Source organism: Diabrotica virgifera, chromosome 4 (genome assembly GCF_917563875.1).
Source record: "Diabrotica virgifera virgifera chromosome 4, PGI_DIABVI_V3a".
NCBI classification, from domain to species: domain Eukaryota; kingdom Metazoa; phylum Arthropoda; class Insecta; order Coleoptera; family Chrysomelidae; genus Diabrotica; species Diabrotica virgifera.
Genome location: NC_065446.1, coordinates 89,977,131 through 89,994,270, shown reverse-complemented (window position 1 = coordinate 89,994,270; position 17,140 = coordinate 89,977,131). Strand labels below are relative to the sequence as shown.

The following is a 17,140-nucleotide window of genomic DNA, read 5'->3' as shown; positions in this document are numbered from 1 at the left end:
AAGAAGGACCATTTGATTCTGGATCAAAATTAATAGAATGAGGATTAATATGCAATTCAGGAAATTGCGACAACAATTTGGGTTCGTTCGAACACCATTTCCGTAACTCAAAGCCTGCTAACTTCAACAAAGCGACTAATTCTTCAACTAAACTTTTTGCTTCTTCGAGCGTCGAAGCACCGAAAACAAAATCGTCAATATACGAAGCATTACAAACGAGCGAGGCGGCTTTAGGAAAACGAGAGCCTTCGTCCAACACTAGCTGTTGAAGGGTTCTTAGAGCGAGATACGGCGAGGATACAACTCCAAAAGTGACAGTTAACAAAAGATATTCCTGAATCTCCTCAAAGCTAGAAAATCTCCATAACACACGTTGATAATCCGTATGCATCCGTATGCACAACGCAAAACGATTAAGTCTAAAATTTAACAAAAGCGAGACGATGTCCTGTTGTAGCGTAGGACTGGTTAATAAACAATCATTCAACGATTTACCAAGTCTGGGACTTTTCTGAGACGCATTATATACCACTCGAATTTTGGTAGAGACACTTTCCGATTTAACAACACAATGATGTGGAATATAATACTTTCCCTTTGTCTTTTCGACCTCATGGACCAATTGCATATGACCTAAATCAATATACTCCTGCATATGGGACGAATATTCCTTTTTCAAACCCGGCTGACGAAACAAGCGACGTTCCAACGACATAAATCTGTTTAAAGCAACATCATAACTATCTCTTAAACAAGGCGGTGATTCACGAAAAGGCAAAGACACAACATATTTCCCCGAGAAGTCCCGACTATGTGTTTCCCGATAAATGGTTTCGCACAGAACGTCTTCCAGTTCTGAAACTGGCTCTTCCGGTATGTTCTCCAGTTCCCAAAATTTCCTTAACGAAGAATCTAAACGAGTCTTCCACATTTGAAAGACAAACAAGCGACGTTGACGAAAGGTGAGGTGTGCTAGTTGGGCCCAACAAAATATATCCAAAAACGGTATTTGGGGCATCAGGTTGTCCCGGTTTGCCTTCAATTTTACCCTCTAAAAACACCTTCGAAAATATACTACAACCAATTAACAAATCGACCGATTGACTACAATTAAATTTGGGATCCGCTAACTTTAAATTTTTAATATAATTCCAAGCACAAATATCTATTTGGGCGCTGGGCAAATCCGAGCAAACCCGATCTGTAATAATAGCCTCCAAATGAAACACCGGTGACTCCTGATGACGAGGTTGGATAGAGAAACTTATTTGACCCTGATTCAGTTTCGTTTGCATCGAATTGAGTCCGTTAATTTCGAACGAGCAAGGAGTTTTAGGCCATCTCAATCGATTGGCAGCCTTTCGAGTAATGAACGAACTCATCGAACCCGAATCAAGAAGACATCTCAAGGGTTGTTTACACCCTTTACTGTCAATTGCATGAACCAAAACAGTACCGAGCAAGATTTCCTTTTGGTTTCATTTTTCTTTCCTACAAAACTAGCGGCACAATGGGATACTTCAGTAGACGTTTCGATTCCCGATGTCCCTGGACTATTATTATTTTCGGAGGACGACTGACTATTGCAACGGTTTCTATCGAAGTGTAACAAACTATTATGGAGATGACTACTACATTTACTACATTTGAAGGATTTAGGACACGACTTGACTGAATGGTTAGCCTGATTAAGACACTTAAAACAGGAAGAAGACTCTTTACAAAACTGATATCTCTCTTTTGGCGATTTCTTCAAGAACAACGAACACTGGTTGAGATAATGGCTTTGTTTGCATAGAGCGCAACATACTGAAGACGAATTTGTCACGAACGACGAGCTACTACGATTACGTCTTGAATCATTAGCCTGGTGTTGAGAGTTGAGAGTTATTTGGGGCCCGCGACGGCTTCTTTCCCTCACCTATACTACTGTCTAAATTATCATACGCGATGTATTGTGTTTCGATGAACGCTACTAATTTTTTAAATGACGGAATTTCATTAGACTTATTTTCCAACTCGAATAACTTAATGAAATCAACATCTAATTTGGACAAAAGCAAATTGAACATAATGAAATCCCAATGCTCAGTGGGAAGGCCTAAAGTTTTCAATGCGGCTAAATTTTCTAAAAAGGTGTCTACCAATTTAGCTAGATTTTTCGAGTTAACCGCGGAGATTTTTTGAACGCCCATTATCGCATCCCAATGGGCGGTCGCACAACACATTTGTGTACCGTTTAACAATTAAATCGTAAGCCACTTGGTAATTATCGTTAGTTATGGGCAAACTGCGAATTAAGCTAAGCGGAGTCCCGTCTAAACAACCTTTCAAATATTTGAATTTTTCTACGTTTCCTAGGGCTGCATTGTTATGCACTATCGAATTATAAAAGTCTAAAAGCATGCAAAATTAATAAAATTTCCTTGAAAACGAGGAAGATCAATACGAGGCAAACGAATGTGGGATGGATGAACTCCGCCGGAAGCACAAGACGCTGGACCTGGACTTTCAGATGGTGACCCGAAGAATTCCGCGTTAAAAACTTTTATTTTGTAGAATAAGTCCAAGAATAATTCTCGGACTTTTTCTTCGTCCCCCGTATCTGAATCCGGTACCGACCAAACATTATTAATAATGCTTGTATGCTGCTTTAAAAATTCCTCCTTGATCACGTCTAATTCGCTACACCTTATTTTAAACAACGATCGTAAACTCTGATTAGAAACAGATCTACTACCTAAATCATAAATCGACTGAATATCATTAAGTGCTGTATGTCGAAGGAATTTTAATTTTCTGGATTTATCCATTCCAACTTTTTATATAAAAATTTCAAACCGAACTGAAATGATCAAAATAAAATAATATCAACTGTACTACAAAAGCGACGATCAAAAAAGTAATAAAATACTAACACGAAAGGCGATTATAGACCTAAACTGCCTAAAATCAAAAAATTAAAAGTATACCAAAAAAAAATATTTCTCTACGCCCTTGGCGACGCTTCGAAAAATACAACGTAATATTTTGTTTCTTAAACGGATATAAGCGATAATTAAATCTTTAAAACCCAAACTCAAAACTACCTACTTTGAATAGACACGACCCTTAAATTCGTCACGGTAACATATGCTTCGACCCGACGCGGCGTCTTAAGACCAACGATAAAATGTTCCCTAGTATTCAACGATATCAAACAAAGATATTTATTATTAATTAATATATTAATTAATCAACTCTTTATTATAAACCTATTGTAATATATTATAATAAACGAATATATTATAATTGCGACGAATCAATCAAACCACCATTTAAAATTTTAAATAGTGTATCAAATAATATTAACAAATAGTTCACATCCGTGAGAAGGATCAAAAAATGTTGGTTATTAGCAGGTATTGAACGAAACAATTTAATAAAATCAAAACAAGCAATAAACAATACAAATTGCAACACCTGCCAATGCCTACTCATTTACTATGCCTTCGTAGCTTATATTGGAGAGATGAGTGGAAATTCTTATAGGTGCAATAAACATAATAATAATACACACATGTTCAAATCAATTGGTGGTTAAATAGCTCAAAAACGAAACAAAGGAAACATATAGGTAACAACAAAATACAAGGTAAAAATATAGGGTACTTACAATCAGGACGCGCCAACGAAGCCAACACTATTTTACGTCTTTACACTCGAATCGTCTGAATGCATCTCGTTCCTTATGTCCTCGGGGTAGAATCTTGCACCTCAAGTGGTTGAAAGTCCCTTTCTTCGTCACATGTGGATTTCGCTAATATGCGAACAAGGAACAACACAGGCGTCGACAAGGGAAAAAAGGGATATGATTTCGAACTATTCAAAACAATCAAATCAATTTATTGGAATTCCAATAATCACACAGCCCCTACTCTTATTTAAAAAAATCATCGATTACGTCATCACGCCCAGATGGATGACGTCACTAGTATTATATATATGCCAAAAAGTCCTAATTCAAAAATAAAAATCGACCTGTCTGAGAATTTCTCTTGAAATTTGCCCATTCTCGAGATTGCCGATTTGCAATTTTCAAAAATTTTCAAAATTTTCAATCGCTTATACAGCGTGTCCATTTAAGTCGGCATCATATGGGAAACTTTTTTATTCTTAGTTTTATGAAAAAAAGTTATTCTTTATAAAAAGTTGTGCATGGTCTAAAACTTAAAATACAACCATCAGTTATCAATTTTTTTAAGCCGTATACCAGGTATGTCAAAGAATATGAATGTTACTCAAGAGTAAAGTGGCTTTATTTTTCACAATATTGAAAATTGTTATAATAAAAAGTTGTTTGGAATTAAGAACTATATTCTAATATGCAATTTCATCCTTCTAATTGAAAAAAAATTCAATTAGATTTTTCAATTTTTTTGAATTTTTTTTAAGTTGTGGATAAAAAACATTATTTCCAGTTATTTCAATTATGATAACTCTTTTATTATTAATTTTACGAAAAAAAAGTAATTCTTAAAAGTTGTGCATAAAACCTTAAATATAACCATCTAATATCAAATTTGATTAATTTTATACGAGGTACGTCAAAAAAGATTAATTTCGATCAAGAATAAAGTACCTTTACAGTTCAGAATATTTCAATTAGAAGGATGGAATTACATATTGGAACATGGTTTTTAGTTCTAAACAACTTTACATTACCACAATTATCAATATTGTAAAAAATAACGGTATTTTATTTAAGTACTCTTGAGCAAATTCATATTTTTTGATATATCTCGTATAAAATTGACAAAATTTGATATAAGATGGTTGTATTTTAGGTTTTAGACCCTGCAGAATATTTTATAAAGAATAACTGTTTTTCGTAAAATTAATAATAAAAGAGTTATCATAATTGAAATAATTAACTGAAAATAATGTTGGTTAGTAAAATTTAAAAAAATAATTCTATTAGTAGGATGAAATTGCATATTAGAATATAGTTTTTAGTTCCAAACAACTTTTTATTATAACAATTTTCAATATTGTGAAAAATAAAGCTACTTTACTCTTGAGTACAATTTATATTTTTTGACATACCTCGTATACGGCGTAAAAAAATTGATAACTGATGGTTGTATTTTGAGTTTTAGACCATGCACAACTTTTTATAAAGAATAATTTTTTTCCATAAAACTAGGAATAACAAAGTTTCCCATATGATGCCGACTTAATTGGACACGCTGTATAACAAAAACTATTAACTTAAATGATTAAAAAATGATTCAAAAAAACCTAAAACAAATTTGCTCGATGCAAAAAGAATAATTTTAGGAAAAACCCCTAATCTTTCCCCTCGCCTGGCAAGGTCTTATGCTCTTCAGAATCGCCTGTCATTGTACACATTTATTCTAATTGACTTACTCAAACACATACTTAAATTTAAACCTTACAGGAGAAAGTTTATTTTACCCCCTAAATTTGCACTTTTCGATTCACCTGGTAGATACACCTGCACCGCTGATGCCTGCCAGGTCATGGTTTTTTGCCTCGGTGTGCTAGGAATTATCACTAGACAAATTTCTAGCCTTACGAAGTAGAATCGTGAGTTTTAGTAAATACAATTGTTATAAAATTTCACATAATTCGTACCAACTAAGAAATAGTCAAATTTTCAAAACCTTCAACAATTTTGCCGTAAAAAATAAAAATAAATAGAATATCAAAAAATAATCACGAGACTAGAGGACGTTGCCTAGGTAACTACTAAAATAACAAATCAAATTGTATCGAAGTGTGGTCAGAGTTTAGCAAAATCTGAGCAAAATGGACAGTGATGATTGAAAGCACGAAATAAACTAATAGTTATAAATTTGCTAACTGTGTGTCAATAATAATTATAATTTTCCTTGAATTAATAAGACATAGTAGTGATAAACTAGTAGTAGTTTAAGTATTCTTAAGACCAAAAACATAGATCGTAGAGATCTACAAATTATATCGAATCTGTATCAAAATCAGAAAGCAGGAGTAAGATTCGAAGGAGAACTGGCAGAGGAAGTAAGTATACTTAGAGGAGTTCGACAAGGGTGCATACTTTCACCACTCTTATTCAACGTCTACAGTGAAGTGATATTTGAAGGGCTCGGGTGAAGATAATGGTATCTAACATTTTTGGCGAAATCTACTTTTTATATGGAATTAATGGTAAATGTGGCTAGAAATAGATTCCTTGTGAAGATTTATCGATATCTTGATAGATGGCGCTACAGTAGCACCCTAACATCCTGGTAACTAACAGTCGTCGTGACGAATATAATGGTATCTGTCATCATGGCGGCGAACACTAAGTTGTTGTGTGAACAAAATAAGAGAAATTTGCAAGAAATATGTGACACAAATGGTAGTTATGAATGCGATGATAGCGATAAAGATCCAGACTACAGTTTTAACGAAGAGATTGGCAAGAAAAAGGTAAGTTTTTGAATATTTGTCTCTAACTTCATTTAGCATGAAAATAATGGTAATTGTGTAGATACCATTTTTTACGTATAATGACGAAACTAACGAATATAACCAATTCACGAGTAGTTACCATTGTTTTCATCAATTTACATGTGCAGTGATACATTGTTAAGATCGGGCTAATGCTTTTAAATGCATTTATTTTTTTCGAATATTGAGAAAACTAATAAGTATTTTTGAAAAATTTAAACGCCGAATGAAAGACTACATTATTACCGAGGGCCGAAAGTACTTGAAAACTTCTATAATGTTTATTTTAATAAGTTACGGGGCTGAAAATGAAGAGAAAATTTAGGGCCGGTTGTTCGAACGCTAATCAACAATGATCACTATCAAATATTTAATTACTGTCACCAAAACTGTCAATGTCAACTTTTATTGGGTTGCTGAAAACATAATTGATTAAAATTATGAGGTTAGTTAATTAATTAACATAACAATTATTAACATAATTGATTAAGTAATTTCATATTATGTTTTCAGGAAACCAAACAAAGTTTACATTGACAGTTGGTGACAGTAATTAAATATTTGATATTGATCATTGTTGATTAGCTTTCGAACAACCGGCCCTAAGTGTGATTTTTAATTTTAAATATCTTATTCAAAAGAAACTTTTTGTTTATTCTAAGGGACATTCGATCTTCGGTAACAATGTAATCTTCCATTCTGTGTTTAAATTTTCAAAAATACTTATTATTTTTCTCAGGATTCTAAAAAATGTATGCATTTAAAATGCATTGACCCGAAATTTTCTTATGTTTAAAAATGTTCTGTATGTACAAATTTATTTTCTTTTGCAGAAACATCGTAAGATATGGCCTACACCTTTGCCCAACAACAATACTAATGCAGTATCTGGTGAACCTGACAAGGAAAACTCTGTTCGAGGAAGAAAAAGGAAACGCGGATGTAACATTGATCAGCGACAACAAAACAAACGGAACAGTGGTCAATCATATACTTGTAAAAGAGGAAAGGGAAACGTTGTACTACAAAAATCGATGGGAGAAGATTGTTTGTGCAAAAGAAAATGTTTTGAGGTAGTATCAGCAGACGAAAGGAAAAGTATTTTTCAGAAGTTTTGGGAGATAAATAATTTTAATACCCAAAATGCATATTTATTTGGATGCATGCAGATTAAAATAAAGGCCCGCAGTACCAAACCAAAGGACTCGCCTTCCCGAAGGAATCACACTGTCGAATATTTAATAACAGCTACAGGCAATACGAGGTATCAAATTTGTAAGAAAGCATTTCTGAATATTCATGGACTACAACATAATAGGGGTAGAGTCGAGAATATTGCTAAAAACATCAAACAAGGTTTACTAACGCCGAAAATGGATGGAAGAGGACGTCATGCAAATCACAAAAAAAAGTTTTCTAATGAGCACATCCTATTTCTTAAAGAATTTATTGAAAGACTCCCAAAATATGAGAGTCACTATTCCCGAAATGACAATTGTAACACGTATTTTATGACAATGGACTATACAATAGAGAAGTGTTATGAGGTTTACAAAATTGAATGTCTGTCTCAAAATCAAGAATGTGTATCTTTTTTAAAAGTGTCTGAAATGAGAAACTATTTTGTACAACCCAAATCTACACCGGCTAATCCATGTAGTATTAGAAATGCTGTACGAATGCGCTTCTCTGCTGAAAACTTTGAACATATCGAAATCGCTGATACATACAATGGCGAGTTTAATTCATACTCAATTCAAAAAAGAGGAAGAACTGGGATCCTACAAGAACATTTTATTCAAGATCTTCAGAAAAAATATGCTACACGGCTTGGTATTGAACCTAGTAAACTTGAACATGTACTTTCGTGTTTGGAATGGATTCCCAGCGTTCATCACGAGTTTTACAGGTCGCTATTTGCGAAGTCCCTGTAATGTATTTCTTATTTCTATTATTGTTTCTTGTGCTTATTTCTAATAACATTGTTAAGTATATTTGTTTCATTTTTATAACCTATGTGCAATTCAATAAACGTAAAAAATGGTATCTACAGTGTTTTTTATTCAAAGTATCGTTTTACTAATAAAACTAAACTTCATTTTCAGCCGTGAAGTTAAAATAAGCTAGTTAGAAGATTAACAATTATACATGTGAAAATACTGCTCTGACAAATGTCATTACAACAGAGTAATTAATTGGTAAACTTTTAAGTTGAGTTTCTGGACATTTGCAGAAATGTGACTTACCATTATCTTCACCCGAGCCCTTCATTTCAAGAAGCTTTATTGGATATTGTGGAAGGTATTTTGGTCAACGGAAATAGCATTAATAATATTAGTCCGTTCTTTAACGGTAAAATATTGCAAAACCTCTAAATTTTAAAGAACCGCTTGGATTGACATGAAATTTGGCATACAAATAGCTAACAAGTCAAAGAAAAAAAGTGATATTGTGCCAATATGTGCTTTTCCTCTGGGGGTGGTTTTCACCCCCTCTTGGGGGTGAAAAAATATTCGTCCAAAGAAAGTCAGGAAATGGATAAACTGGCTAATTTTAAGTAACTTTTGTTCTATAGAGTTTTTTCACTAAGTCAATACTTTTCGAGTTATTTGGCAGTGAATATGTTCATTTTTTCAACAAAATAACCACGCTTATAGACGGTTTTTCGCAAATAACTCAAATAGTAAGTATTTTGTCGAAAAAACATTCTTAGCAAAAATATTGTCTGTAAAAAATTTAAAAAAAAAATGGTGTATATATAATGTCTCTACACCTAGTAGAAGCAGAGTTATAGCTGATGAAAAATAGGTTCATATTGGTCAAATTCCAAATGGAATACTTTAACGTGAAATAACCAAAAATGAAGCACATTTCGGGGAAAACTCATTACAACTTATTTAAAGTGTTTAAAAAAAGCTTCATTTTTGTTTTACAAAAGAAATTTCTAGCATCAAAATTAAACAAGTTACGCTCAAAATAAAGTTAGTCCCTTTTGGTTTTGGTAAAAAAATTGAGAAAATCATCCCCTAATTAGTATCTTAAATGAACTTAATCGTTACGACTTCACAAGTTTCTTGACTCGTGTATATATTGTATATATGATCTGTAAGCTTCATCGGTTCAAAGTCCTTACTATTGAAAGGGCTGTAGTTAAAAGGGGTTGAACGAGTTACTGATCACGAATGTATGCAAAATTGGAAACACCAAATCTTAATCAATTTTTGTCTAACAGTGTAACGATGCAGAAACACGTTAATTTCTTAAAAGAATTCCATCTCACTTGGAGAAGAAAAAAATCTCGTATCACCCTGTATGAGTGAAATTTCGCCGTGAAAAAGTTCCCAAGTAAGAATCGTAATGTTCCTGCGCTTTAGCGTAGATTGATTTGTGTGTCATTTTTCTTACAGTCTCAAGAATGTTTATGCGATATGGACTATTCGAGAATTTAGGTGTTTACACAAGTGTCTGTTCCCTTGCGGTAAACAAAAAATACGACTGAACCTTGAGTGGGTCATTAGTGTTCACCATAAATATGATCGACTTTACGGTTCTCTTTAGAGTTAATTCGTTTTCCGTGTCAACTCGCATCCAAAGTAAACATTGAGAAATTGATCGAGGTTATCCAATAGCTCTGTTTGTTGTTCGTATTACTTAAGTCAGCTTAATTAGGAATGAATTATGATCAATCTTTTGGCGTGATCTAATGGAAACATCTAGCAAATGTAAACACTTTAAAACTTATTTCTTTTCCAAACTAATAGTCGCATACTCAGGATTTAATGAAAAGAATGACGACGCAAAAATATAAATCGTCGTATTCTGTTCTGATTTGCTAAACATTGTGTCATGCAAAACCACAGGGCTTAGCATTGGTTAATATTTGTCATCTGAAATCACGGTATCTCATTTTTGATTGGCTGGACTAACGTTTTGTGATATTTTGGGAGAAATGGTGCTTTTCAGGGTTGTTCATGTTTCTGTAATTGGTTGCGTGATTCGTCAATTATTTCGTCATGCAAAGGACAATATTTGCTTGATTGGTTGGTCGGATCATGGTGTGTGAGCTGAAGGAAAGGTGGTATGTTTTCTAGGGTAGGAGCGATGAGGAGGTAGCTAAGATGAACATTATCGATTAGCTAACTGGTGAGAGAGGTCGAACTTCTGATGATATAGTGTCCAGTGATGTCTTCAAAAAACACTGGGAGAGTTTGCACAGTTTGCATTTAGGTGCAAATATGGAGATTGTGAATTTGGCTGCAGAGTTTGATGTCGGCAGTCAACGACCTTTATTTTCGTCTAGAGGACACCCCCTGTTCCTTTTGGAACACATTTCATATTAATCATTTAAGCAGTTCTTATTAATAACCATGGTGAAATGAAGTCGTGTATTTACGTCACAACAAGTTACTTAAGTTATTAAAACCAGTAAAGCATTGCTGAACTTTTCAAACTAAATACTTTTGTAAATTCGAAAATGTACCACATCAGTATTGTATTTTTGTGGTAGTAAAGTGAAAAGTGCTACGACCGTATACCTGGACTTTGCGTTGGAAGCTGCAGGACATTAAAGCGGAGACACAAAGGTACCTAATTAATGTTGTATTTATTTGTATTTGTGGACAATACCTCTTAAATGTAAAACCAGAAAGAGGTCAACTTTAACTTCTTTTTTTATAATTTTTTGTTTAATAAATAGTATTAATTTTCAATAATGTTGGCTTGTAAATAATTATCCATCTCCCTTCTCTCTGGTCAAGTGAGTAAGAAACAACCAGGTAGGTTTTATTTATCTTTTTTATCTTTATATACTTTATATTTATCTTGAAAAGATTATTTTTATTTAGTTGCCTTTTAATTTGTTGTTTGTTTTATCTAAAGAGTTTTTCTTTGTCTTCCCTTTTAAAACTAAAAGATCAAAGTGGCGCCCTTTTGGCTTAATATTGATTCATTGTTTATTTAATCCTTTTGTCCATTGTGTACTAATTTAGCTCTAGTAGCTATTTTCCTTTTTTTAATTTTTTTGTCTATTATTCATATATTTCCCAGCTAATAAGAAACTATAAAGAACCACCCCACACCTCTAACCGATTCTGAGCAACGGAGCCTTCGTTCATCCCATATGTGTTGACAATTTTTTCTCCTTTCCATTTTATTGCCACACATAAAAATGACGCTGACCAACGTGGGACAAGATCTATTTTCTTCTTCTAGATCGATTTTATTATTAGCCTTATCGTAGTTAATTTTCCATCCACATTCCTGTCTCTTATGTTACGAGGGGATAACTGAGAGTTAGACATTTTCGTTGAATTTTATTCATCAAAAAAAAAAAAAATCTCATGTTTCGTCTACCCCTTTGCTTTCTGTTAGAGCAAATAATGACTAGTGTTTTCAAAATTTATTGCTTTTTTAATCCTACCTTAATTATTTAGTTCTTACGACCAGGAGAAGGGATAATAAATATTTTGTTTTTAATAGTACCTCATAAATCTTTGCTTGTACGGTGTCGTACAAATAACTGTTTTCATTGTTTTTCAATTGATTGTATATATAAAAAAAAAAGACTTTTGTAGATTGTTTTGTAAAAGAAAATGTTATGTAAATAACGTAATGAAAATTTCAGCAATTTCACTCTAAATAGATAACGTAAAATTTGATTGCGAAAGACTGCTATTAATTTTTTTATTTTATTTTATTTTTATTTGCTATTAATTTTTCTAGTATATATTTAGGATCTAACTGAAAAGATATCCACCTTAATTCGACTTATATCGACGTTTTCTTGTCTGTGTTTGTTTTGTTCGTTATTTGGTTTGATTTTCTTTGTTTTGAGCGGAGAAAATGGATTCTTCAGTTGTTCAATTCCTGAAAGTTGACGAGATTGACTATGAACTCTATATTAGAGGAGTCAAGACCAAGAAATCTCTTTCCGACAAGAAAACTATGCTTAGAAAACTTCTTAGGAAAGAAGGTGAAATTAATCTTCTTACAAATGTTCTAGTATTTGATTCGGAAAAAGTTGATATTGATAAAATTTTGAGTGACATTTCTTCTTTAGTTGCTGAGTTCGATGGTAATATTAATGATTCTGTTTATAGAAGGGCGAAAGCGCGTTTGTGTCACCTATCTTTGAGGATTGGGCGATTACCAGTCGATAGTAGTGAAAATGATGAGATAGAGTATAGGGATGAAGTTTCTTCAACTTGTTTATTACTGGAAGGTAGACTTGATGAGGCAGTAGTGACTGCTCAGTCAGTTTCTTTGCCTAGCACTTCAACTGCTCAGTCGGTAGTTCAACCGCTCCCGCCTATTGTAAATGTTTCACACCCAATTAACTTAACAGACTGGAATATAAAGTTTAATGGTGATCCTAAGGCCGTGTTTTCTTTTCTCGAAAAAATACAGGACATGGCTGATTCGAGAAATATCTCTAAAGAAGTTCTTTTCCGTTCTGCAGTGGAACTTTTTACAGGTAGTGCAGCTATTTGGTTTAGAAGTTTCCGTGGTACTGTGTCTAATTGGCAAGAGCTAACAACCCTTGTTAAAGCTACATTTTTACCCCATGACTTCGATGAAGAGTTGTGGAATCAGATAAAATTAAGAAAGCAAAAAAGGAACGAGTCCTTTGCACTCTTCCAGGCACAAATTTTGGCTTTGTCCAGACGTCTCACGGTTGCTCCTTTGGAGAAGACTCTTATTAAACATCTTAGACAAAATATATTGCCCGAGTATATTCCTTTGATCGCTTTAATAGATACCAATACAATAGATGAATTATCTTCGGTAATAAGAAAACTAGAAAACAATGCGCAATTATTGCCCCAAGGAAAAAAGGAACATTCTTCTAGTGTCTCTTTTGTTGATCAGGACCGCAATGTATCTAACAAGAATAAAAAGAAATTTTCTAAACCCCCAACCCAAAATCGTGATAAATCTCCTTTGCCTTCCGTTAGCAACTCTGCTAATAATAGATCTAATGTAATATGTTGGAACTGTAGAAAAATAAATCATACGTTCCCGGAATGTAGGCAACCGTTGCATAGATTTTGTTTTGGATGTGGAAAGGAAGGGTTCACAAAACCTTCTTGTCCAAGGTGCTCAAAAAACTGAACGATGAAACCTTCATGTTCGGTGGTTGTGTTTCTAGTTCTAAGTTCAAACCCGAACGTTCTCGCTTATTCACTCAATCGAAACCTAATAAAAATAAGTCTAAAGTCAGTAATTCTAGTGTACAGGTTTCTCCTGTTATTCTTTCCAAAAAGGGTGATAAAAGGCCTCATCTTAAGGTACGAATATTCTCTCAATGGTTTACATTGCTGCTAGATACAGGTTGTTCTACTACATTAGTTGGTTCGTTGGGATTGGAGTTTCTTAAGAAAAATAAGGTAAAAATTAATAAATGTGAGTACAAAGAAGTCATTCTGGCAGACGATTCGAAGAGGGAGATAATTGGAATTGTAGATTTTCCTCTAGAGGCCAGTGGAATTTGTCATATCATTAGTTGTATTGTAGTCCCATCGATACCTCTTACTTTTATGCTTGGTGGTAATTTCGCTTCGAAATTTTCCCTCCAAATGGATTTCAAACAGAATACATGGAGTGTCGATAACAGCAGTGATAGCTTGGCATCCGCTTCTTTAGTTGATTCATTTCCTTCTTTGTGTTCAGTGGATTCTTTTGGTCCCGAGCAGAGAGAATTTGCAGATCACGTTGTTCTTAGTTTCGATGAAGTAAATAATGGTTCAGGAATAGGTCGCACTGACAAAATCATGTTAACAATTGATACCGGTGATGCAAAACCCTTCAGAAAACGGCCATTCCCAATGTCACCCTATATGTCAAAAATTTTAAATGATGAATTGGACGAGATGTTACGTCTTGGTGTTGTTGAAATTTCTAATAGTCCTTGGTGCTCGCCAGTCCTCCTTGTTAAAAAGAAAACTGGTGAATACAGATTTTGTTTCGATGGTAGATCTTTGAATGAAGTTACTCGTCACGATGCTTATCCTCTACCTAATATAGATCGTATATTGTCTTTGCTTAGAGGTGCAAAATATATTAGTTCTATTGATCTCAAAAAGGCGTTTTGGCAAATTCCTTTGGACCCTGCTTCACGAGAGAAGACTGCTTTTGCTGTAATTGGGCGAGGATCGTTCCAATTCACAGTAGTTCCATTTGGCTTATGTAATTCTGCACAAACCCAACAAAGGTTGGTAGATGCAATCTTTGGTCCCGAATTTGAACCTTATATTTTTTGTTATCTTGATGATATAATCATCTGTACTAATACGTTTGAAGAGCATATTTCGCTTCTTCATCAAGTAAAAGAAAAACTCAAAGAGGCCAATCTTACCATAAATGTTGAGAAATGCGAGTTTTTCAGGACCCAATTAAAGTATCTTGGCTATATTGTTGGTGATAATTGTCTGCGTTCAGATCCAGATAAAATAGCGGCAATGATTAATTATCCGCGACCTACCAATACCACAGAAATTAAACGTTTTATAGGACTTTGTTCTTGATACCGTCGTTTTGTTAAGAATTTTTCTTCATTAGTGGCTCCGATTAATGATCTTCTCAAAGGCAAAAAGAAAAAGGAGCCTATTTCTTGGAATGCCGAGGCAGAAAATGCTTTTATTTCTATTAAAGAGGCCCTAGTTTCGGCTCCTGTGCTAGTTCAGCCTGATTTCGCCCGACCATTTACAGTTCAATGCGATGCTAGTGACACCGGTCTTGGTGCAGTACTTACCCAGGAATTTGACGATGGTGAGAAAGTAATTTCTTATGCCAGTCGTTCTCTAAGTAGAGCTGAGAGAAACTACTCGGTCACGGAACGTGAATGTTTGGCTGTGATTTTTGCAGTAGAGAAATTCCGTCCCTATGTCGATGGTGTCAAATTCACTGTCATCACCGATCATTATTCACTGTTATGGCTAACTACCCTTAAAAACCCCACAGGACGTCTTTCCCGTTGGGCCATGCGATTAAAACAGCATGATTTCGATCTTGTTCATAGAAAAGGTGCTTTTCATAAGGTCCCTGATGCATTAAGTAGAATGCATGAAAACAAGATCGATATAGAGAAGGTGGACGTTGCTTATTTGGACGTAGACGTTGATAGAATTGACCCATGGTATGACAATCTTCGGTCAAAAATAACTGCTGATCCTGATCGATATCCACAATGGAAAGTTGAACATGATTTTGTATATAAATTCATTCCTGCTTGTCTTCCTTTTAACACCAATTCAGTTGAATGGAAAATTCTAGTACCTAAACCTCAGCGAATAGAAGTTATTCGTTCTTGTCATGAACCACCTGTTTGTGCTCACATGGGTTGTTATAAAACCCTCGCTCGTATTCAGGAACGTTTCTATTGGCCTAAAATGAGGCAGGATATTGTCAAGTATGTTCGCTCTTGCAAAATTTGTGGTGCTCAGAAAGCTCCAAATACTGCTCAGATGGGGCAAATGGGAAAACAAAAAAAAGTTGATTTCCCTTGGCAAGTCATCGCTGTAGATCTTATCGGTCCATTAACTCGTAGTAAACGAGGTTATTCTTGGTTGTTAGTTGTTGCAGATTGGTTTTCAAAATATACTTTATTACACCCTATGAGGAAAGCTACGTCTAAGAATATTTGTGATTTTTTGGAAAACCAAGTTTTTCTAATGTTTGGAGTGCCACAACATGTAATTTGTGACAATGCGTCAAATCTTAATTGCAAGGCTATGGAGGAGTTATGTGCCCAATATCAGGTTCAGAAAATATGGTTTAACGCTGTTTACTCGCCGCAGTGCAACTTTGTAGAAAGAAATAATAGGACAGTCGTTACCGCCATTCGTAGTTATATTGAAGATCATTCAGATTGGGATAAGAACTTGTATAAGATTCGTCAAGCCATTAATACGGCCAAACACGAAGTGACTCAATTCACCCCTGCTTTCCTTAACTTTGCACGTCATGTGCCCATTTCGGGTAATTATTATGGTCAAATACCTGCCGTCCCGGCAGATTTGGAAATAACACCAGGAGATCGTAATAATTACGCTTCTGAAGTTAACGGACTAACAGATGTCTTCTCAACAGTTCGTAAAAATTTAAATAAAGCCTACGAGCGCAATGCAAGGACTTATAATTTACGAAAGAGAGACATTCAATTTAAAGTTGGAGACAAGGTGTGGAGAAGAAATAAAGTTCTCTCTAGTGCACCGAAACATTTTATGTCTAAATTATCTCCTAAATATGTCTTGTGTACAGTTGTTAAAAAACTGTCCCCATTGGTTTATTCTTTAAGGAATCCTGATGGTTCCAACGCCGGAAATTGGCACATAAAGGATTTAAAACCTTATGTCCCTGAAGAAGAATCAGAAGATGATTCTGATAATAACTTTGAAGATTAGTTCAATTAAAATACATCCACTAATCTCTAAATATTCCTTGTGTAAATAATTCTAATGTTTAGGAGAAAATTTTAGTTAAGTTTATTATTTATTGGTTACCATCTTGAGACTAATTTTTTATTTAGATTGGTTAGTTGAACCGAACCCATATTGAGTTGTTTTATGTCAATTAATTTGAATTTTTCTATTTATTTTCATTTGGGGCGTATTTCAGCTAATTTAATCGTTTCCTTTTTTTTTGGACAAATGGTCCACAATGA

The 17,140-nt window shown here is 34.2% G+C and overlaps 2 protein-coding genes across 4 annotated transcripts in view; one reads left to right on the top strand and one right to left on the bottom strand.

The window, feature by feature from the left end:
• LOC114337611 (uncharacterized) overlaps positions 1-8,547 on the top strand; it is a 1,328,959-nt gene extending 1,320,412 nt beyond the window's left edge. Inside the window, exons 1-2 of one of the 2 annotated variants that reach the window (XM_050648255.1) lie at positions 6,134-6,459; positions 7,314-8,547. In XM_050648255.1, coding sequence (XP_050504212.1) covers positions 6,304-6,459; positions 7,314-8,414 — 1,257 coding nt within the window. In that variant the 5' untranslated portion in view covers positions 6,134-6,303 and the 3' untranslated portion in view covers positions 8,415-8,547. Of the gene's footprint in view, positions 1-6,133; positions 6,460-7,313 lie in introns of those variants that run through there. The other variant, XM_050648259.1, reaches the window with a different exon arrangement.
• LOC126883057 (esterase FE4-like) overlaps positions 1-17,140 on the bottom strand; it is a 197,700-nt gene that overhangs the window by 70,142 nt on the left and 110,418 nt on the right. The window lies entirely within an intron of this gene.